This window comes from Mobula birostris, chromosome 23 (assembly GCF_030028105.1).
Source record: "Mobula birostris isolate sMobBir1 chromosome 23, sMobBir1.hap1, whole genome shotgun sequence".
Classification (NCBI taxonomy): Eukaryota; Metazoa; Chordata; class Chondrichthyes; order Myliobatiformes; family Myliobatidae; genus Mobula; species Mobula birostris.
The window spans coordinates 49,052,024-49,076,551 of NC_092392.1; the positions used below are offsets into that span (position 1 = coordinate 49,052,024).

The window sequence follows — 24,528 nt, forward strand, 5'->3', positions numbered from 1 at the left end:
CCACCTCTCTCGGTCGGTGGTAACGATTGGAGTTCATTGCACATTTCTCACTGGGGTCCGGCGTCATGGCAGCGGGGAACTGCGGTACTCGGTTGGGTGAGGAACACGGAGGGCGAGGGTGGGCGTCTTGCGGGGCGCGGAGTGGGGAGTGGGGACGGGCGGGGCGCTGCGGGAAGACGCGGGGCTCAGGCCAGGTAACAGTTTGCTGAGTTCGAGCCGCACTGACTTTGACAGGAGGCGGTGAGTGCGGTGGCTCTTCTCCTGCCGCACAAGGATTGGGTGGAGGGGCATGGGAATGGGTTTAATGTTAACACATGGTGGAAGCACAGAAGAAGTTTGTTCACACAGATCAATTTATTTAAACAGTGATTCGAGGTAGTAACAGGTAAATCAATAACAAAATGGAGAGTAAAGTGCATCAGATACGGAAAAGTGCAGTGCAGGTAAACAGGTGCAGGATCGAAACGAGTGCGACGTTAATATGTTTTCTTTAGTTTACACTAATCATTTTGATCACTAACGTGAACGTTTCTGCACTGTTTCTTCCTTTGTGTATATTAGTTTTCATTATGAATAAAATCTATTTCTGGAATTAAAAAACATCTGAGTACAATGGTGCTAGTGGCTGGGGCGAGTAACTGCATTTGGTTCGCGGTTCACACTGGCCAGTGAATGGTGTGCGGATGGAGTTGGGGAATGGATGGGGAACCAAGCAAGTAAGCTTACGTAATAGCTGTTAAAGTTGTTTTCATCCAGGAAAGTAGGAAATATTCTGTCACAGGGTCACAAATTACCTGCCGTAGCCACACGTTTACATGCCAGGTTCAATTGAGTTAGGAATCAAGTGATCCAGGTTATGCATTGGTGAGGAAGTTCTGCTTGTGAGTGAAAGAAGAGTGTCTGGGCAGTTATTAGCCTGTTTGGATTTGCCCTGCTTTTCGTGAACATGACCCTCTTAAACATTTTTCCACAATATCAAGTGGATGCCAGTGTTGTAAGTGAGCTGGAACAGCTTGGCTGAAGAACAGGTCTTGGCGGAGCTGGGGTTTATCTGGTCCTCTTACTTTGCAGTATCTAGTTCTCAAAGGTGAATCAGATTAGCTGGAGACTGGTGTGTCTGATGCTGGGAATCTCAGGAGGAAGCCTTGTTAGATCTGTTACTTAACATTTTTCAATGAACGTGGTTCTGAGGGCTTCACTTCACTACACTTTCTGAGGAGACTGGTGTGCAAGGCTTCTCTTCTCCACTCTTAACAACTTTCTGGAGGAGCACCATTGAGAGTGTTTTGTCTGGCTTCTCCGTTGTGTGGTACAGAAGCTGCAAGACCCTACAGAGGATAGTAAAAACTGCCCAGAGGATCACTGGGGTCTCCCTCCCCCTTGTTTGTGACATTTACTGGGAGTGTTATATAGAAGGACCCAAAGCATTGTTGATGATCCCTACCACCCATCCTACAATCTCTTTGACTTAATATTGTCAGGGAGGAGCATCAGGATTAGGACTGGCAGACTGGGTAACTTCTCTTCTCCCAGGCTTTGAGAATAATGAATTCCCTGCCACCACGGAGGTCTCGTTACTCAGACAGAGAGCTGTTTATTGTTTTGCTGCACACTGCACATGCATTTATTTTTGGTACTATTTTATGTGTTGTGTGTGAGATATGTATTGTAGATGTACTGTGGTCCAGTGGAATGTTATATTATGTACAGTTAGATGACAGACAATAAACTTAAACTTCAGCACAATCTAGGTTCTGTCATTGAGGAGGATGGGTATGCTCTTGGCATCAGCAGAACTTCAACCGAATCTGTTGGCTGTGAGAACATAAGAAATAGGAGCAGGAGAGGCCATCTGCTTGGTTGTACCTGCTCTGCCATTCAACAAAATAATGGCTAGTCTGGCCATGGGCTCAGCTCTACCTACCTGCCTTTTCCCCATAACATTAATTACTCTGCCATTTTTTCTGTGTTTTAAAAATATTTAGTGAATTAGCTTCTACTGCTTTCCTGAGTAGAGAATTTCACAGGTTCACTGCTCTCCGGGAAAAGCAATTTCTCCTCATCTCCATCCTAAATATGTTCCCTGGAATTCTGAGGCTATGTCCCCTTGTTCTAGTCTCACTTCTGGATCAACTTACAACGTAAAAGGGGATTTAATATCACGCACAAACTTCATCTACCAGCTGTCAGGCAGAAAAAAGCTCCATTAACAGTGCAAGTGTAATATCAGAAAGAAAATCTACTTGTCACATTCAGAATGTTCCAAACTACTTCATAACTGCTGAGGAATTTTAAAAATATAGTCACTGTTTGGGAATATTTGCTAATCAAACTACAAAATACTGTGCAGGGTACTGCAAAGTCCAGTTTATGTTTGCGACACTTGCTAGGTGATAAATATTGAGCTGGTTACTGAGGACTACCCTCTGCTTTAAGCAGTTACAAAATTTTTTATATCTACTTTGACATTGAAACATGCCCTTTGTTTTAATGTGGAATTTATCTGAAATAATGCCAATAATGCACACTCAGCGATGATTACAATATCTGTCAACTCTAGAATTTTGTTCTAAGTCTCTGGAGGAACAATTGACATGATCATCAAAATGGAGCACTTTCAGGAATGCTAATCAAAATCTGGACTCAGAAAGCAACCTAACAAGGGGATGATTTGGAGCAATCACTTCAAACCAACACTACCTCTTTGGGCCCTTAATGTAATTTGAGAACACACCTGATTAGCAAGAATGTAAAACAAGAAGTGCCACGTTACTTACACCATATTTGCTCAGTAAAAGAAAGAAGACTTGCATTTGTGATGTACTTTCTCAAACCCAAGGCATCCCAAAGCACTGTCACTACAGTAAAGAAGGAAACAGAATAACTTGTAAATTCATTTGCATTAATGTTGATCAGCTAACAAGTTCAGGTTTTATTACCAATCAGAAGAATATCAGTGTGAATCAGTAGATACTTTCTGGCAAACTTTTATACATGTTTAATTTCCTTGCATCATCTAAACCAGCTCAGAGAACTATCCTGTATCATACCTCATCAAAAATAAAGTGTATTTTGGGAAGCAGAAAAAATAGTTAGGAATCTTCTCATTTGCTGCACTGCATCACAAATGAATTTTTCTCCTCTCAAACTTATTCTGGTCTGCTTACAGATTTTAATGAAACTTCACTTTGTGCAATATTTCCATGCTATTGAGAAACAAATGGATCTTTCAGCATCATAATAAAATATACCATAATTTAGGGCACATGATGAGTTGACATCAAACTTCAGTCTGTGTCTGATGCCAACTTATGTAAGTAAGTAGGATTTTGAACTTCACATAAGTATGGAAGGAAAAGAGAAAAAAATTTCTAGTTTCTTCTGTAAGCCTGTTATATACATTTTCTAAGGACATTATTTTTAACAAGGAGCTGATACAGAACTACCACAGTTCTACTTTTCAACAACTTTGCAATCTCCCTCTTGTGTACAACGGTGGTACTGCAACATTTGTGCTTCAGTCAAAGAAAAGTAAAGGGAGATTTAAAGAAATTAGCTTTATTTGTGTCAGGTATATCGAAAAATACACTCAGTGGCCACTTATTATCAATCATGAAAAACTGGCAATCTAAGTTTAGGTTCTTCGTTATGGCTGAACACAAAATTGTACACAAGAAAGTTGTTCTAAATACAGAGAAGATGTAAATAAAATTACAAAATTTGAAAAATAAATTAATGAACTAAAATTAATTCTAGTTACTTCTTTGAATGTAAACTCAGTTTCCTCCTCATCAAGTCCTGCACAACCAGTGGGGTGGTTCATCATTCTTAAATTTATTTAAAATTTCTGGTATCTCCATTATTTTGATATTGTATCAGTATATTTTTCTCTTGGTAGGCATGGCTAAGGCAAGTGCAGTGAGGTCAAGATCAGTTTCTGTCTAACTGAATGGTGGAGCAGGTTTTTATGGTTGAGGATCCTAATCCTGTTGCATTTGTCCTTTTATCAATTACTGGTTGTACACTGAGTGGCCACTTTATTAGGTACCCACAGTACTTACTGAAGTGGCCATTGAGTGTACGTTCATGGTTCTTCTGATGCAGTACCTGATCCACTTCAAAGTTTGATGTGTTGTGCGTTCAGAGGTGCTCTTCTGCACACCAGAGTTATTTGAGTTACTGTCACCTTCCTGTCAGCTTGAACCAGTCTGGCCGTTCTCCTCTTACCTCTCTCATTAACAACGCATTTTTGCTCACACTACTGCTACTGTCTAGATGTTTTTTGTTTTTCTCACCATTCTCTGTAAACTCTAGAGACTGTTGTATGTGAAAATCCCAGGAGATCAGCAGTTTCTGAGACACTCTATCTACCCTGTCTGGCACGAACAATCATTCTATAGTCAAAGTCACTTAGATTCCATTTCTTCCCCATTCTGATGTTTGGTGTGAACAACAACTGAACCTCTAGATTAGGTCTGCGTGCTTTTATGCATTGAGCTTCTCCCACATGATTGGCTGATTAGATATTTGTGTTAACAAGCAGGTGTACCAAAGAAAGTGGCCATTGTGTATACAGTGAAATGTGTCATTTCCTTTTAAAAATGCAGGGTAGCCTGCAAATGTCACCAAGTTTCTGAAGCCACAACTTACTACTCTTCGGCTTTGGAATGTGAGAGGAAACTGGAGCGCTAGGAGGAAGCTCTCGTGGTCACAGAGAGAACATGTGAACGCCTTACGGACAGCGGCACAGATTGAACCCTGATCTTACAGCTGGCACTGTTATAGTGTTATGCTAATGGCTTTGTTTAAAACAATATAGCAGGTCGTATAACGTGTTTAAAAAAAACATTGCCCAATTCTGTTTTGGTGTTGCTTTATGTTGGAAATGCAACATGCTACAAAATGATTTTAATGTTGGTCTGAGAGATCTGCAACCATTTCTCTACTTTCTATCAGCATATTGAATTTTTTTTAACACTTAAGTTTTAACTTGACATGGATTGTTGTGATATTGTGATGAATATAATAGGAAAGTTAGGTGCTTAAAAATCCTGTGTTGGAATGACTTTGCCGCCTTCGTTAGGTGGAGAGGTGTGAAATGAAAATCACATCATTCATGCATGGCCTACTACTTGTAGAAATTGTAGCAAACTCTTTCCAAACTGACTGAGTGAGGGTCTGTGAATGACAAAGAGCTTGTGTAAGGAATATCCAGCTGTACAAAGCCACACTGCCATTTGTAAATCAAGGGTTGAGGAATGAACCTGCAACTTTAGTATTTATATCATTGGATTGCAGGCAGTCAGGTAGTAGATTGTACGTCTGGCTAATGCATTTGAAGTGAAGTAATGTGGGAAACAAGTCCCGAGGACAAGTCAGCACAGAGCGAATCTTGTGAATTTTCTTATACATTTGGTTGTTTCATGAGTTACAAGCATTCAGCCTTTAAGGCTATTGATAGAATTTCAGTGCATTGCTTTGCCAAGCTTCCGGAATCGTAAATACAGACTCCTAAAACAAACACATTTTCATGTGACAGGGGTGTTAGGTGGGCTAGAGTAAGGATAATCACCTATAAACGTGTCACTGTTCGGTGAGGTTTTCAATGGTTACAGTTGTCTCTGTACTTTTCTGGAAACAACTTGGTTTCAGTGGGGAGTGTTGGAATTTCGATTGAAGTTAACTGTATAAGAAGACCACGCCACCTTTGTTCATCAACCCTTGACAAATTGTATTGTTAAAAGCTCTTTTTTTGCATTGTTAGCCGGGGGGGGGGGGGGGGGAGGGGGGTGATGTTGGGAATGACATGGCTTTCATGACCTGACTGTCTGACTGTCTTTTCAGACTTGGGCTGGATCTCCAGTGTTCGTGTGAATCAACCTGCTGTACTGAGACGTGCTGAACAAATTCAGACACGGAGGTGTTTGTCCAAGGAGTGGCAAGTATGTACATAAGGACAATTTTCCTTGAAGGTTTTATTCCATAATTCCATCCAGGCTCAACAGGAAGCTCAGAGACCTCGGCCTTGGCCCTTCCTTGTACAGCTGGATCCTGAACTTCCTGTCAGATCGCCGACAGGTGGTAAGAGTGGGCTCCCTCACCTCTGCCCCTCTGACTCTCAACACAGGAGCCCCTCAGGACTGTGTACTAAGTCTCTTCCTTTACTCCCCATATACTCATGACCGTGTCGCCAGCCGCAACTCTAATCTGCTAATTAAATTTGCCAATGACAGTGCATTGATTGGCCTACTCTCAAACAATAACGAGGTGGCCTACAGGGAAGAAGTCATCTCTCTGACACAGTGCTGTCAAGAAAACAACCTTTCCCTCAATGTCGCAAAAACAAATGAGCTGGTTGTGGATCACAGGAGGAATGGAGATGGGCTAACCCCTATTGACATCAATGGATCTGGGGTTCAGAGGGTAAACAACTTCAAGTTCCTCGGCATCCACATCACCGAGGACCTCACGTGGTCTGTACACTCCAGCTCTGTGGTGAAAAAGGCCCAACAGCGCCTCTTTCACCTCAGATGGTTGAGGAATTTTGCTCTGGGCTCCCAAATCCTAACAACTTTCTACAGGGGCACAACTGAGAGCATCCTGACTGGCTGCATCACTGCCTGGTATGGGAACTGTACCTCCCTTAATCGCAGGATTCTGCAGAGAGTGGTGCGGACAGCCCAGCGTGTCTGTTGTTGTGAACTTCCCATGATTCAGGACATTTACAAAGACAGGTGTGTAAAAAGGGCCCAGAGGATCATTGGGAACCCAGTTGACCCCATCCACAATTTATTCCAGCTGCTACCATCTGGGAAGCGGTACTGCAGCATAAAAGCCAGGACCAACAGGCTCCAGGACAGCTTCTTCCACCAGGCCATCAGTCTGATGAACTCACGCTGACTTGTGTATTTCTATGTTACATTGACTGTTCTATTTATTATAAATTACTATGATTGCACATTGCACATTTAGACGGTGACATAACGTAAAGATTTTTACTCCTCATGTATGCGAAGGACATAAGAAATAAGGTCAACTCAGTTCATGAAATTGAAGCCTGTAGGTGGTAAAGAGACATTGGTTCTGTGGATGTGAAGTTAACTAAGAAATAGGAGATTAATTTATTGGGAAATAATTGTTTTTACTATTGGAAACAACTGATATAATCCAGCAACCCTATTATTTAACACTAGCCTAATCACAGGAGCACCTACAGTGGCCAATTAATCTACTGACTGGTACCTCTTTGGATTGTGGGTGGAAACTGGAGTTCTCAGAGGAAACTCACAGCAATTCATTGCAGCATTTCTTTCAGAACTTTTTGTTCTGACAACCTGTATGACCTAGAAACCAACGAGATCAGGTGCATTGCAAGTTCATCTTTTGAGTCAGAGATCAACTTGGAAATGTATCTTTCTCCCTTCGTTATTATTACGACGGAAACCTGGAACTATTCTTGCTCTGCTGCAACACCTCCTTAACTAATAGCAGTAGCGGAGTAACATATCTCAGAGACAGAACTTCTACCTCATACCTCCAGTGACCTGAATTTGATCCCGACTTCCAGAACTGCCTGTATGGACTTTGCATGTTCTCCCACCAGCTGCATTTGCTTTTTCATGCACCTCAACAATATATGGGCTCATAGGTTCCTTCAAAGGCTTGCCCCAGACAATTGAACCAAATGGCTTCTTGTGCTCCTGTGATTGTGCTTCTAAAATAACATCTTGCTCCTCAAAAATAGTGACGAGTCCTGTGATTTTCATTACACCATCTTTTCTGTGTGGCAGGAGTGTGAACTGAACTTATTACAGGTGGAGCAACACACATAAAAATTGCTGGTGAACGCAGCAGGCCAGGCAGCATCTATAGGAAGAGGTACAGTCGAAGTTTCGGGCCGAGACCCTTCGTCAGGACTAACTGAAAGAAGAGCTAGTAAGATTTGAAAGTGGGAGGGGGAGGGGGAGATCCGAAATGATAGGAGAAGACAAGAGGGGGAGGGATGGAGCCAAGAGCTGGAAAGTTGATTGGCAAAAGTTTGAGCTTAGTTTCTTGAAGTAAAAGTGGTTTTACCATATAATTAAGTAAACTTTCATTTGCATACATGCACACACTTCTGTAAATAGGCCATTATATTAACTTGCACAAACTGACCTGTGCAAATAGGCTTCTTCAGTGGTGCAAGCAAAAAGATCAATTGGATTGAATGGCTTCTAAGAACTAGGGTATTTAAGGATACTGAATTCACTTGTGAGGATTCTTGGACAATATTACAAAAATGTTCCTCTCGCCCAGAATATAATAAATAGCCTGCCTTTCTCTGGGCAACAACAAAGGGAGAGAGAGTATTTTTGAGGGGAGATTAAATTCTCAAAATAACTCTGCAGCTTCTGGCTGGTCTTTCCAGTGTAGTGTGCATCCATTCTTAATTTTAAAGAAAAGAACCCTCAAATATATTTTGATCTCAAAATGTGAATCTTCAAAATTTGAAAACATGACAGATGAACAATCCATGTACTAATTATGGAAGGGGTTTAAAGAATCAAAGCACAGACCTTTGTACACATTTAAGTCGTTAGGTTACTATTAGACAACCAGGCATCAGGTTTCATTGTGAGTGTACACTGAAGAACTTATGCAGATGACTACTGGCAGCACACATCAAAGTTGCTGGTGAACGCAGCAGGCCAGGCAGCATCTCTAGGAAGAGGTACAGTCGACGTTTCAGGCCGCGACCCACGCAGCAGGCCAGGCAGCATCTCTAGGAAGAGGTGCAGTCGACGGCCCTTTGTCAGGACGAAGGGTCGCGGCCTGAAACATCGACTGTACCTCTTCCTAGAGATGCTGCGTTCACCAGCAACTTTGATGTGTTTTGCTTGAATTTCCAGCATCTGCAGAATTCCTGTTGTTTGCAGATGACTACTGTTTGTTTTGTGATGTTACCATAAATTACAGGAATCACTTTAGTGCAGCCTTTCTGAGTCTATGTGGAACATTTTCACTAAGTCATCGTATTGAGTTTGTTCCCATCTTTAGGAAAGAGAAGCAGAAAGGAAGTTGTGTAATGGCAGAAACGAGATTGTAAAGTTAAGATAAAATGAGATTTGCTATATTTATCACATGTACATTGAAGCATGCAATGAAATGTGTCATTTGTGCCGTACACATCAGCTAGGTCTATGCTGTGAGCAGCCCTGCAAGGGTCACCATGCTTCTGGCACCAGCCTAGCTTACCCTAACCTAACCTAACCTAGCCTAATCAGCCTAGCCTAACCCTAACTGTACGTCTTGGAAAGTAAAGCAGATGTAGAATGATAACCAGCTTAGTGAATGCTGCTGAAAAATAATGACACTTTTCATCACAAAGTAAATGCACACAAGTACTGCTACGATTTACTGTGATATGTTTGTATCAAATCAGATTGAGAGTTGACCATGAGGATGGTCTGTGAGTTCTTACTGAACATCTGCAGTCAACAGCATGACGGTGAAGATGTTTTACACAAGCAGTTCCGCACATGGTGGAAATGTGGATCAACGTGCACAGAATAGCATAGAAACTCAGCAGGTCAGGCAGCATGTATGGAGAGTAATGAACAGTGGATGTTTCAGGCTGAGACCAGAAAAGACCTCTCATCTGGACTCATCTATCACCTGGCAGCTTGTGCTGCTCCCCACGCCTACCTTTTTATTCTGGCTTCTGCTTCTTCCTTTCTAGTGAGGATGTTTATAAAATTTATACAGAAATTTTAATTAAAATGCCTTCTTTTTTCTTGCAGTTTGACCAAATCGGTCAACCAACTTTTTAAAACTTAAACGGGGGAGGGGGAATATTTGTGCACCCTTGCTTAAACGTACTCTTGTAATAGTTTCTGTAAACAGTTGTGTGTTTGAAATTTATTTATTTCTAATTTACAGTATGGAGCCTTTGCTACTGTTTTATACATTGGGTAGCTTCAGTCATTTTCTTCAGTGTGTTCAACAGATGGATCAGATTGGATTGGATGCCTTCTGAAAGCCAGACTAGTCAAAAGACCAGGGTTCAAAGCTTTGGATGCTTTTGGGAATACTTAATTACCACATACATTGTAGTGAGAAAATTGAAATTCTCAGTGTGTTACAAGGCGGTGGGGCTGCCTGCAGCCTATATAATAGGATGTTTTTGTTTTCTTTCAACATCTCATGGTTTGTGAATTGGGGAATTGGATTGAAACCATCAAAATGTTCTCTTATCGATATTCAAACCAAATGGCTACTTCTACGATCTGATGATCTTTGTCAGAGAGGAGAGGGAACAACACCCATCCACATCTCATGCTGGATCGGGAGCAGAATGAGCAGGGCTGTGTGATGAGGGTTGACCTTGAGGATGGTCTGTGGATTCTTACTGAATATCTATAGCAGTGTTTCCCAACCCTTTTTATGCCATGGACCCCTACCATGAACTGAGGGGTCCACGTACCCCAGTTAGGAACCCCTGATCTACAGTCAACAACATGAGAGTGAAGAGATTACACAAGAGATTGTGCAGATGCTGGCAATCTGGAACAAAGCACACAAAATGGTAACTTTAACTAGCAGGAGCTGGAGTGCAGTGAGCAGGGACTGTGTGGTGCTTCTGTCAGTCCAAGTGTTCGGTGCTGGTTATAGATGTGCCATCTCTATCTGGTGGCAGAAAATGGTATTGCAGTACTTTTCTCTCACACACGTCTTGTAATTATCAACTCACTTCCTCTCTGCTATTTTGCAGGCTGCATGGCTCTTGAAGGCTGTAACCTGTATTGACCTTACCACCCTGTCTGGTGATGACACGCCTTCAAATGTCCAGAGGCTGTGCCATAAAGCTAAGCGTCCCATCAAGGAGGACCTGCTGAAGTGTTTGAACATGCATGATAAAGGTATGTAGAGGCATCCATCATTAAGGACCCCCATCACCGAGGACATGCCCTCTTCTCATTGCTACCATCCAGGAGGAAGTACAGGAGCCTGAAGACACACGCTTAATGTTATAGGAACAGCTTCTTCCCCTCCACCAAATGATTTCTGAATGAACAATGGACTTTATTTTTTGCACTACTTATTTAATTTATTTTAATATACATTTCTTATTATAATTTATATTTTTTTATTATTAGGTATTGCAATATACTGCCGCTGCAAAACAACAAGTTTCACAACCATGATTCTGATTCTGGACTGTAACAATGCGAAATGCTTTTGCTGATGCTAATAATTTTAAAGTAATTTTAGAAGCCTTTGACCTTTTTGATTAAGACATTGAGTGGCGATTACTAATCTGGTATGGTATTGTCCTAGGCTTCTTTAAAAGGGACAAGTTTGTGTCTAGTGATATATCATAAGTGACATTTCTATGGAGGTCACAAGAGGGGGTGGTGAACCTTTCTGAGAGTGTGTCCCTCGTCCCTCGTCCCTCTTCCCTCCGGGAGAAGGCTCGGGAGCTTGAAGACTCGTACGGCCAAATTTGGGAACAGCTTCTTTCCAACTGTGATACAACTGCTGAACGGATCCTGACCTGGATCTGGGCTGCACCCTCCAAATATCCAGACCTGCCTCTTGGTTTTTTTGCACTACCTTACTTCCCATTTTTCTATTTTCTATTTTATAGTTATGATTTATAATTTAAATTTTTAATATTTACTAATGTTAACTATTTTTAATATTTTTAATTTTTAATATTTGTAATCCAGGGAGTGTGAAGCGCAGAATCAGATATCGCTGTGATGATTGTACGTTCTAGTACCAATTGTTTGGCGACAATAAGTATAAAGTATAAATTCTCCCAGGTGCCATGATAATACTGCTTTTCTCATCACTTGGACATTTTTGTTTCTTTGTTGGTGTTTCTGACATTCTGAACAATCTATGTACTAATTATGGAAGGGGTTTAAAGAATCGAGGGATGGCACTTCATGCTATGTGCTAACAAATTACTTGTACATGCACTCCTGGGCACACATACCCTAGGTTGGCCACCCCTGTGACCTAGATTTCCTGAAACTGCAAATTTTTTAGCCTTTTGCAGAAGTTGTGTTTAATAAATTACTAGACGTGATAGGGAATGCAATTTGTTTCTCCCATCCAACTTTCCCTGCAGCCCTTAGATAAATTGATAGACACGCATCATTTGTAGAGTTAACAGTCAAATTTATGGTACTTCAAAGTAAAATTTATTATCAGAGTACATACACGTCACCACATACGACCCTGGGATTCTTTTTCTATGGGCATATGTAGCAAATCTATAGAACAGTAACTGTAAACTGTAAACAAACTCTGCAAATGCAGATATAAATAAATAGCGACAAATAACAAGCATGAAATGACAATATAACAAACGCCTTAAATGAGTATGGTTATCCCTTTTGGTTCAGAAGCCTGATGGTTGAGGGTAGTACCTGTTCTTGAACTTGGTGGTTGTGAGTCATGAGGCACCTCTACCTTCTACCTGATGGCAGCAGTGAGAAAAGAGCGTGGCCTGGGTGGTGAGGATCTTTGTTTTTGAATGCTGCTTTTCTGCAGCAACATTTCATGTAGCTGTGCTCAATAGTTGGGATGGTTCTACCCATGATGTACTGGGCTGAATCCGTTGCTTTTGTAGGATTTTCCGCTCAAAGTCATTGGTGTTCCCATGCAATGCAGCCAGTCAGCGCACTTTCCACACATCTATAGAAGTTTGCCACGGTTTTCGATGACATGCCGAACCTTCACAGACTCCTGAGAAAGTAGAGGAGCTGTTGTGCTTTCTTTGCAGTAATATTTATATGGTGGGTCTAGGACAGGTCCTCTGAGATGATGATACCCAGGAATATAAAATTACTCTCTCCATCTCTGATCCTCCAACAATTACTGGCTCATGGACCTCTGGTTTCCTTCTCCTGAAGTCCACAATCATTTCCTTGGTCTTATTGACATTGAGTGAGAGATTGTTGTTATTACACCACTCAGCCAAGTTTTCAGTCTCCCTCATGTGTGATGATTCATCACCCCCTTTGATACAACGCACAACAGTGGTGTCATTAGCAAACCTGTATATGGTATTAGAGCTCTACTTAGCCACACAGTCAAGCCAGTAGAACAGGGGACAAAGTACACATCCCTGCAATGCTCCTGTGCTGATGACATTGTGGAAGAGATGTTTTTGCCATTCTGAACTGACTGGGGTCTACAAGTGAAGAAATCCAAAATCCAATTGCACAAGGGGCTATTGAGGCCCAGGTCCTGGAGTTTACTGATTAGTTTTGAAGGATGATGGTGTTAAATGCCATGCTGTAATCAATAAAGAGCATCCTGATTTATGCATCTTTGCTGCTAGATGTTCCATAGTTATGTGAAGAGCCAACGAGATAGGATCTGCTGTAGACCTATTGCTTTGGAAGCCGAATGGGAGCGGATCCAAGTCGCCATTCAGACAGGAGCTGATGTGCTTCAACACCGGCATCTCAAAACACTACATCACTGTGCCACTGGACTATGGTCATTTAGACAAGTCACCAGGCTTTTCTTGGGCACCAGTACAATTGAAGCAGGCTGCTACCAAACACTGCCAAAGCGAGAGGTTGAAGATATCCGTGAATACATCAGCCAATTAGTCCAGACCAGATGCTTTCCTTGGATTCATTCTTTTGAAGGCAGCCCACACGTCGAAAGGGTTCATCTTTGCATTGACCCGTTCCTTTTTAAACCTGCTATCCATTCGCAACTTTATGTCAAATAGTCACATGACCATTTAATTTAAAAGTTTGAAGAGTATAAAAGGCAAAGTTGCTGTATCATTATAGTCTCATAATCAATTGCAAAATTCTTTTAATATGTTTATATCATGCACAACTTGGACTAATGAAGCTCCCATAAATCTCCCCAGCCCCCTTTTTTAACAGTTCTGCCAATTCCAACTTAAACTCTACACCTTGAAGGAAGACTTGTGTTTGCAGTTCCTGAGCCTATAGGTAGCCAAATCAAAAGACAGGCTGAGATATTCTTGTTTGTTCTATATTCCACTACTGTCCTTAATCAGTTGCACCTACTAAAAGTGGAGCAGTTCTGAAGTAGAACTGTGTGAACCTGGTGCTCAAAGCTCTTTGTCTTCAAGGACTGTGTACAGTATTGGAAATAGATAATCTTGCTAACCCTGCAGATTTGGATAGTTGCAGTCCGCGGAATTTAAACAGGATGAAAAGTTGAGGGAGAAATACTTGTGAATCGTTTGGATGAGGTGGGCTGGTATTTTGGGGTTTATGACCCACAGGGCAAGGTATTTGAGGTAAAGTGATAAATTCACAGAGGTCTTTTCATTTAACAGTAGTGGTCACTGTAGTATAGGTACAGTGAAGCACAGGTACACTGAGGGTAGAGTTTATTTTCAAGGAATAATTATTTGCACATCTTTAACCAAGCAATTTTTTGTTTGTAGGTATTACTACTGGTGCGGTTTGTGTTTATCCATCTAGGGTGGCTGATGCAGTACAAACTCTGAAGACCATACAGTGCAATATTCCTGTTGCCTCAGGTATGACATCAACAATCTGGTTTGGATATCATACCTTTATGTTCTGAAGTTAGCATCAAATCTCTTTATCCGGTTCCGCATCCTGCTTCCAAAACTTGTCTCATCTTCCAGTCAGAAGCTTCACACTTTTCTCTGTCTTATTCCTAAACCAATAATGTAGCCATCATTAACCCAGGACTTGATTTATTTAGGATTGTGCTGTCAGGTTCTCCCTACAATAATATTCCTCAAGTAGCACTATACCGTTCATCCATTCATCATGTGCTGTGTCATATGACATGGTCTTTCCATGACCATGATTGTTCATGATATATGTTTCAACAAAAATGGTTTGCCATTGCCTTCTGGGCAGTGTTTTTATAAGACAGGTGATCCCAGTCATTATCAGTACTCTTCAGAGATTGCCTGGTGTCAGTGGTGACATAACCAGGACTTGTGATGTGCACCTGCTCCCATGGCTTTACACGAACCTGATAGGAGGGCTAAGCAGGTGCTACACCTTGTCCAAGAGTGACCTGCAGGCTAGTGGAGGGAAGGAGTGCCTTACACCTTGCTTGCTAGAGCCACATCTCCACCCTACCACCCAATACTGTAAGCTGTTTATAATACTGTTACACTATACTGTAAGCTATTTATATTATATCTTCCCCTCCAGTAAGTTCCCTCTTCCTCCTTTATCGCACAAAGCTACCTCAGCTTCATCTATCCTGCAGAGTTAACTTCCAAACTTGCAGTATATTTCAAATCAGATCAAGGAAAGGCTCGGTTCCACCCCTGCCATAGCAATGTTCTGTTACCAGACATTTCCTGCATGTATCCTTGCTGCTCCTCTGCCACTGGACCACTGCCTCCTCTACCATTAGGATTCTCTCAGCTGTGCTCCCACTCTCCGATGTTCTCTGCTCAATTTCTAATTAACCCTGGATCTCTTAATATGTTATAATTGTCTTGTGAACTGAAGTATGCTCTTCACCAAGGAGATGATGATGTAAACTTGTTCGTTTGTAATAACTGAAGCCAGGTTTTTCTGTACAACAGTGGCAACTGGGTTCCCTGCTGGCCAGACACCACTGTCTATACGCTTGCAGGAGATAACGATGGCTATTCAAGACGGTGCTACAGAAATTGACATCGTAATCAACAGAACTTTAGTGCTGAAGGGCCAATGGGAAGGTAAGGGCTGATCATTGGCAAACAAGTAACGTGATTTGAAAATGTTTTGTTTAAGAGGTTAGAATTTGTATTCCTGTGATTGTAGTCCAGATACTCTTCTGAGCTTGTTAAAAGGAAAATAGTTTATTTGGTCTATTGTATCAAACATTGTCACTTTTGGGAAGTAGTTAATGACCCTGTGGCATTTGTTTTGTTTCAAAATATCTTACTAAAAAAATGCCTTCTGAAATTCCACTCAAAACAATCTAAATTGGGCTGTTGATCAGAACAGAGGAAGGCTATTTTCCCAGAAGCAAGAAAGAGAAGATATAAGTGTGAATCATCCTAGGTTAATTTGAAAATTGTTTTCTGCCAGCCTCTTTAAAGAAATGTAACCAGAATGATTTGGTGAGTCTGGAGTGTTTATTTCCTCAACTTTGATGACCTTGAATTTGTAACCATGGTGCATGTGGGCTGATTGGGAAAAATTACCACAATTAGCAAAGTAAGACATAGAAAGCTAGTAACTATTTTACATTCTCATCATATTTTGTAAACCATAGTTTGGGTCAATAAAGTTTTGTTAGCAATAGCAACTTAAAACAAAATCAGTTTAGTAATTTTAAATCAACAAAATGATACTCCATGTTTTAAAATTTGTTTGATTTGGAGAAGTTGTTTGGTATTTGACTGATTATGTCAAATAAGAAAAAAAGTTACACACTTAGTTTACCGAGCCTTAGCGTTCTCAGATATTTTTGTAACAGAAAGTATAGTGTTAAGAAGTTGGAATTTGATTAACACTCCACTGCCTTCTAAAGTGTCTTCTTTGTTTGAAACCAATGCAACAGTTGGAGTTGTGATAAGCAGCATCACTGCATGCTCATGAACAACTCTATTTCAGAGAGGGACAGTCAGCACCTTAATTGGAGAATACAGGAATTATGCCAAAGTCTGAAGATAGGGGAAGTAATGATGCATTTATCATAACATATCACAGAATACAGACAGCATATTGGTGATAGAAAATGTGTAGGAGTATTATTGAATACTGTTTGTTAATACTTGTACATTGCAATTTGCTATTTAATGTTTCTATAATGTTTTAGAATTGTACAAGGAAATTCAAGAATGCCGCAATGCTTGTGAAAATGCACACATGAAAACCATACTAGGAACAGGAGAACTGGGATCATTGGCAAATGTATACAAAGCGAGTCTTGTGGCCATGATGGCAGGTAACATGGAATTCATTCTGTGAATTTATGTGCACAATATGTTTATGTAGAAAATTACTTCACAGAAAATAAAAGAAACTATTCCTGCTGGGAGGAAAATCAGTAATGGGAGAATCATCTGGTAGAACTCTTGCCTATGAGTATGTAGATTGTGACTTCAGATACACTGTCTGTGCAAGGGCATTTGATGTTGTCAGTACAAAAGAGACCCATTTAGAGGGAGTACTTATGTTCTCAAAAATTTGGATGGGTGTTCAAATTAGGACCAGTCTGGTTAATTCTGCCATTATAGATCCTGTGAATTTTATTGGAAATAAAAAAAAGTATTTTCTCACTTTCTTGATCTACATTTTTTATCCAGCTGAAAGCAGCAAAAACAGTTTGTGTTTTCTTGCTGTCTCCAAATCGCCTCCTAGAGATCATTGTTCATGTAGCTTTCAAAAAAATGTCAAACTAAAATAATACATTTAATTTGTTTTTTAATGCAGTTTTGCTACTTGGCAAAAGTTCTTTAAGCAGTCAGCATTTTTTTTAAAAGACTACTTTTAATATGCTGATGTGCTGTCACATCTTAACAAAACAGGATGGCAACCATAGTTGTTATTTGCATCAAGTTCCATGTCTGAACCTTTCAGTGAAAGAAAGTGCTTTTCTCTAGCAAGTGAGAGGAAATCGTTTGGCTTGTCCCGCAACTTCGAGCAGCTTGCTTATTCTGCATTGCCAGAGGCGCGGGAGGATTTCTCAAGTCCTTGACATTTTGCACAGAAAGGTGTGATTTAAATTAAAAAGGAGTGATAGGAAAGTACAGAAATTTACATGAGCTTCTGGGTATAATGTTGTCATTAGAATGCTGGCTGAACCAGACAGTGAAGACGAGCTCTAATATGTCTCGCCATACTGGCATAGAATCTGAGCAGAGAAGTTAACTACTCAGACCATTGTGCCTCTTTGAAGTGGTATTCAATTCAACCCACTCCACTGCTGTTTCCTTTTAACCCTGCAATTTTTTCCCCTTTCCAACAATATATGTAATTACCTTGTGAAGGTTATCGTTAAATTTCCTTCCTTTACTGTTATAGGGAGTGCTTTATAAATAGATTCTCCTCATCTGTCATCTTCTTTCACCATTTATCTTTATGTGGTGCCCTCTGATTACCGATTCTCTTCCCAGTGGGAACAGTTTCTTTTATTTTCTCTAAAGTAATTTTGAACACCTATTAAATCTTAGTGATATGCAGTGAGTTATCTGGATCTCCGGTTTCTAAGAGAATGTTCAAAACACCGTATAAGGGAATGTCCAAAAGAGTGTGCCAGAGATGGTAGAAAAGGGGAGATAAGCCTGAGGGAGATTCAGCCAGTGCTCTATCGATGTATCCTGGCATAATTTAGAAAGGTGTAGCAACTCGCAGAGCACATAGAATAGAAAAGCAAGGCTTCATCAAAGGAGAGAAAATAAGAAGTGATTTGATGTAGAAATGGAATTTTTGAACACAGTAGCAGCACACTTGGCCCATGCAACTGTGCCAGTTCGCTGAAGGAACTGGCAACTTTATATCTAGTTTCCCCTCTTCTTCCATATCAGTTTCTTTAGCTCTGTCCCTTTTGAATAACTATTGAACGATATGCTTCCACTGTTGTTCCCACCAATAGTGGAGAAATAGTGACCCCTGTTGAGCAATACAAAGAGTTGTTCCAAACTGCCTATAATATTGACATCCTCTTTGTGCCTTTGGTGAATTGAATATTTTGTGTCCTTTCCATCAAAGTGCCATGTGAATATTACCCACCTTACTCTATTTATCTGTTTACCTGCTGCTGAAGCCATATGAACACGTCTCCAGCAACAACTGATGTAATAAACTCTTACACCAGTCCAGATCTCTGAGCTACTCCCAGACTGATTAGGCTCTCCAGTGCTGATTATGCTAATTTCCCAGCATATTACTATGAAAGCATATTACTGCAAAAAATTTGTAAATCCGTCACCATCATGGCTAGAGGAAGAACTAGTGCCTTGGAGGTGTTTAAGCAGGGGCAGAGTCTGGAAAGGAGTTGCCTGGGTATGTCAGGGATCTGCAATCTGAGATCCACAGTGGAATTGGGAACAAAATTAATTTTTAAATCTGCTTGCTTGCTTAAACGTTTTTTCTCCACAAACTATCTTTGATGATAGATCCTTCAGCTGTCTCTCTCTTGGTGTCTCTGATCATGTAACAGTGAAGCATGCTGGTTCATCAGGGTGGCATGTTAAGACATACAGTGGCATGCAAAAGTTTGGGCACCCCTGGTCAAAATTTCTGTTACTGTGAATAGCTAAGCGAGTAAAAGATGACCTGATTTCCAAAAGGCATAAAGTTAAAGATGACACATTTCTTTAATATTTTAAGCAAGATTACTTTTTTTATTTCCATCTTTTACAGTTTCAAAATAACAAAAAAGGAAAAGGGTCTGAAGCAAAAGTTTGGGCACCTTGCATGTTCAGTACCTAGTAACACCTCCTTTGGCAAGTATCACAGCTTGTAAACACTTTCTGTAGCCAGCTAAGAGTCCTTCAATTCTTGTTTGGGGGATTTTCGCCCATTCTTCCTTGCAAAAGGCTTCTAGTTCTGTGAGATTCTTGGGTCGTCTTGCATGCACTGCTCTTTTGAGGTCTATCCACAGATTTTCAATGATGTTTAGGTCAGGGGACTGTGAGGGCCATGGCAAAACCTTCAGCTTGCACCTCTTGAGGTAGTCCATTCTGGAATTTGAGGTGTGTTTAGGATCATTATCCTGTTGTGGAAGCCATCCTCTTTTCACCTTCAGCTTTTTTAACAGACAGTTGATGTTTGCTTCCAGAATTTGCTGATATTTAATTGAATTCATTCTTCCCTCTCCCATTAAAATGTTCCCTGTGCTACTGGCTGCAACACAAGCCCAAAGCATGATCGATCCACCCCCGTGCTTAACAGTTGGAGAGGTGTTCTTTTCATGAAATTCTGCACCCTTTTTTCTCCAAACATACCTTTGCTCATTGCGGCCAAAAAGTTCTATTTTAACTTCAGTCCACAGGACTTGTTTCCAAAATGCACCAGGCTTGTTTAGATGTTCCTTTGCAAACTTCTAACGCTGAATTTTGTGGTGAGGACGCAGGAAAGGTTTTCTTCTGATGGCTCTTCCATGAAGGTCGTATTTGTACAGGTGTCGCTGCACAGTAGAACAGTGTACCAGCACTCCAGAGTCTGCTAAATCTTCCTGAAGGTCTTTTGCAGTCAAACAGGGGTTTTGATTTGCCTTTCTAGCAATCCTACGAGCAGTTCTCTCGGAAAGCTTTCCTGGACTTCCAGAGTTCAGTTTGACTTCCACCATTCCTGTTAACTGCCATTTCTTAATTACATTATGAACTGAGGAAACGGCTACCTGAAAATGCTTTGCTATCTTCTTATAGTCTTCTGCTTTGTGGGCATCATTTATTTTAATTTTCAGAGTGCTAGGCAGCTGCTTAGAGGAGCCCATGGCTGCTGATTGTTGGGACAAGGTTTGAGGAGTCAGGGTATTTATAAAGCTTTGAAATTTGCATCACCTGGCCTTTCCTAACAATGACTGTGAACAAACCATAGCCCTAACAAGCTAATTAAGGTCTGAGGCCTTGGTAAAGGTTATCTAAGAGCTCAAATCTCTTGAGGTGCCCAAACTTTTGCATGGTGCTCCCATGCAAACATTTTTTTCACTCTGAAATTGTACAAAACAAAAATAATACACTAATCTTGCTTAAAATGTTGAAAAGAATGTTTCATCTTTAACTTTATGACTTTTGGAGATCAGTTCATCTTCTACTCACTTAACTATTCACAGGAACAGAAATTTTGACCAGGGGTGCCCAAACTTTTGCCACTGTATAGTACTATATATAGTGTATGTGTGTGTGTGTGTGTGTGTGTGTGTGTGTGTGTGTGTGTGTATATATATAAAAAAATATATATAGTGCCTAAGACTTGCACAATACTGTAGTGATTTTATGTATTGCACTGTACTGCTGATGCAAGAAAAATAAATTTTGACTTATGCGAGTGATGAATCTGAGATGGGTATTTGAAATAGTTTGGAATCAAAGACCTTGCCTGGTGTCTCAGGGCTGGGAGTGTCTGCACCCGCTGCCACCCCCTACCCCTGGCAGTCCTCTGCCACCGGTCCCACACCTCTCCTGCAGCATTCCACCCTCACCATTCCCGACATCCTTTGCTCCCACCAGATTTAGAAATGTGCTGTCTGCTCCACATTGAAAAATACAGTACTGTGCTCCCTTGCATTTTGTGCTTGGAAGTGGACAGTAAAATAAGGGTTTGTATTTTGCATTTGGACAGAGCAAGTATTTTACTATGGGGCTGCCCAAGAATTAGAACATGCAATTCGAGGTAATGTACTTTACCAGATTGAGAATTGTTTAATGGACATAAACTTACCGGAATAAGCTGATCACTTGTGGATTGTGAGGCTATGGCTGGTGGGGTGCCACAGAGATTAGTACTGGGGTCCCAGTTGTTCACAATCTATAGCAATGAGACCAGATGTAATGTGTCCAAGTTTGCTAATAGTTCACATTGCCACCCTGAGGAGGATACCAAGGGTCTTCATAGGGATATAGACAAACTAAGTGAATGGGCAAGAACGTGGTGGGAAAATGTGTAGTCAACTGTTTTATGGAAGGGAAAAAAACAGTACATTTTTAAATGGCAATATGCTGGAAAGTGTTGGCATTCACAGAGACCTGGGTGTACTTGTACATGAATGATTGAAGTTACCATGAACGTACATTAAGCAGTTAGGAAGAGGAATGGTATTTTAGCCTACATTGCAGGAAGATTTGATTACAAGATTTGAAGAAGTCTTCCTTTGATTGTGTAGGGCCTTTGTGATCTGACATTTGGAATGTTGTGCGCTATGTATTATAGATAATAGACAATAGGTGCAGGAGTAGGCCATTCAGCCCTTCGAGCTAGCACTGCTATTCACTGTAATCATGGCTGATCATCCACAATCAGTACCCTTTTCCTGCCTTCTTCCCATATCCCTTCACTCCGCTATTTTTAAGAGCTCTATCTAACTCTTTCTTGAAAGAATCCAGAGAATTGGCCTCCACTGCCTTCTGAGGCAGAGCATTCCACAGAATCACAACCCTCTGTGTGAAAAAGTTTTTCCTCAACCCCGTTCTAAATTGCCTACCCCTTATTCTTAAACTGTGGTCTTTGGTTCTGGACTCTCCCAACATCGGGAACGTGTTTCCTGCCTCTAGTGTGTCCAATCCCTTAATAACGTTATATGTTTCAATCAGATCCCCTCTCACCCTTCTGAATTCCAGTATATACAACCCCACTCGCTCCAATCTTTAAACATATGACAGTCCCTCCATCCCGGGAATTAACCTCGTGAACCTACGCTGCACTCCCTCAATAGCAAGAATGTCCTTCCTCAAATTTGGAGACCAGAACTGTACACAATACTCCAGGTGTGGTCTCACTAGGGGCCCTGTACAACTGCAGAAGGACCTCTTTGCTCCTATATTCTCCCTACCCAAGGGAGGCTGTAGGTGATGGAGAAGTGTAAAGCAAGTTCACCTGATTGAAATCTGGGAAAGGGTAATTATCATAATAAAATGTGAAACAGGCTGGACCAATGCATTTTATGATGGGTAATCAAGGGATGAGATTATCCTGGACAACAAAAGCAACCTTGAATGTCTTGAACTAGATGTCAGCTATCAAAAGAATGATTCATCTATTCAGGATTAAGATGGAAGGATAATGAATATTTGGAATTGTCAACTCAAGATGGCTGAGGAGCCTCAGCTGGTGAGTATATTCAAGAGAAATTGTGAAATTTTAGGAACAATACGCACTGGAAGAACTCAGCAAGTTGAGCAGCATTTGTGGAGGCAAAGGGTGTAAATCACACTCAGTTCTGACAGCATCCAGACCATGAATGGTACTCTCTCTGGCTCTAATGACCCCGGGTGGCTCCAGACCACAGATCCCACCGCCACCAACCCTGGTTCCAATAACCCTGAAAGCCCTCAGACTGTGAAATACATGGCCTCTAACTCCAGCACAGACCTCAGCCTTCACCACCTTCAGACCTCGGCCTCACTCACTGCTGCTGGTCCCCTGAGATCCCCTTCCTCCTCCACCAGTCTCCATCCCTGGCTCTCTCAGAATCCCCCCCATCATCTCTTGGGTCCTCAGAGTCTTCATTGTCCTCTCACCCTGAACACCCTGACTCTCCTCTTCTCTTTGGCGCCACCAACTCTCCTCACCCCTCTGACCCCAGCACTAATTTCTGTTGTGTTTTCATCATTCCATCTGACCTTCCCCTCTCTTAGGTGGAACGTTCTGTCCTCAGTAAGGGCCTTACCTTTGTTTCCCTTCGCCCACCCCTCGGTAAATTCCATGACCGCCACAACGCCGAGTTCTTCTTCTATCGCCTCCGTCTCCGAGCCCACTTCTTTGGCAAGAAGTCTCCACCCTGCACTGATGACCCCTTCACCAGTATCCAACCCTCCTCATCTTCTTGGACACCCACTCTGATTCTCTGCCTGCTCTGGATCTTTACATCTCTAAGTGCTGTCAAGACATCAACCAGCTTGACTTCAGCACTCCTGTTTCCTCCTCAAATGTTATTCCCTTTGAATGTACTACCCTCCACTTTCAACACACCAATCCCAACCGTCGCATCAAACCTCCAGACAAAGGGAGCGCTGTTGTGCTGTGGCGGACTGACCTTTACCTTGCTGAGGTCAGGCAGCAACTCTAAGACACTTCTCTTATTTGCCTCTTGAAAAGAACCCCACTCTGGACCATCGGAAGATTGTCTCTATCACCATCACTAACCTAATCATCTCTACAGAACTTTCATCCACTGACACCAAACTCAAAGGATACACCAAAGTTTCCTTATTTTGCACTGCTCGTTTCTTCCTCCTACCCAAGATCCACAGGCCTGACCGTCTAGGTAGGCCCATTGTCTCTGCCTGCTCCTGCCCTATTGAACTTGTGTCTGTATGCCTCAACCCCATTCTATCCCACTTGGTTCAACTCCTTCCCACCTACATCCGCGATTCTTAACATGCTGTCAGTCTCCTCACCAGCTTTCATTCCCCTGTCCTTGACTGCCTCATTTTCATCATGGATGTTCTGTCCCTGTACACGTCTATCCCCCATCAAAAAGGCCTTAAAGCTGTCTGCTTCTTTCTCAACAAAAGACGAACCAGCTCCCCTACAACACTACCCTCCTCAGTCTGGCAGATCTGGTCTTCACACTCAACAGTTTCTCCTTCTGATCCTGCCACTTTCTCCAAACTCCTGGGGTGGCCATGGGCACCTACGTGGGCCCCAGCTATGCTTGGTTTTTTGTCGGCTCCATAAAACAGTCCATGTTTCAAGACTTCCCTGGTAATGTTCCTCAACTCTTCTAATGCTATATTGACGACTTATTGGTGCTGCTTCATTCACCCATGTTAAGCTCGTCAATTTCATCAGCTTTGCCTCCAACTTCCACCATGCCTTTAAATTGACTTGGTCTTTTTCTGACACCTCCCTCTCCTTTCTTGATCTCTGCGTCTCCATCTCTGGAGACAAA

General features: G+C 41.6%; 1 protein-coding gene across 2 annotated transcripts in view; it reads left to right on the forward strand.

The window, feature by feature from the left end:
* dera (deoxyribose-phosphate aldolase (putative)) overlaps positions 1-24,528 on the forward strand; it is a 46,334-nt gene continuing 21,806 nt past the window's right edge. Inside the window, exons 1-6 of one of the 2 annotated variants that reach the window (XM_072240948.1) lie at positions 1-96; positions 5,845-5,942; positions 10,751-10,898; positions 14,432-14,527; positions 15,566-15,700; positions 16,789-16,917. In XM_072240948.1, the coding sequence (XP_072097049.1) occupies positions 66-96; positions 5,845-5,942; positions 10,751-10,898; positions 14,432-14,527; positions 15,566-15,700; positions 16,789-16,917 (637 nt within the window). In that variant the 5' untranslated portion in view covers positions 1-65. The remainder of the gene's footprint in view (positions 97-5,844; positions 5,943-10,750; positions 10,899-14,431; positions 14,528-15,565; positions 15,701-16,788; positions 16,918-24,528) is intronic. The other variant, XM_072240949.1, reaches the window with a different exon arrangement.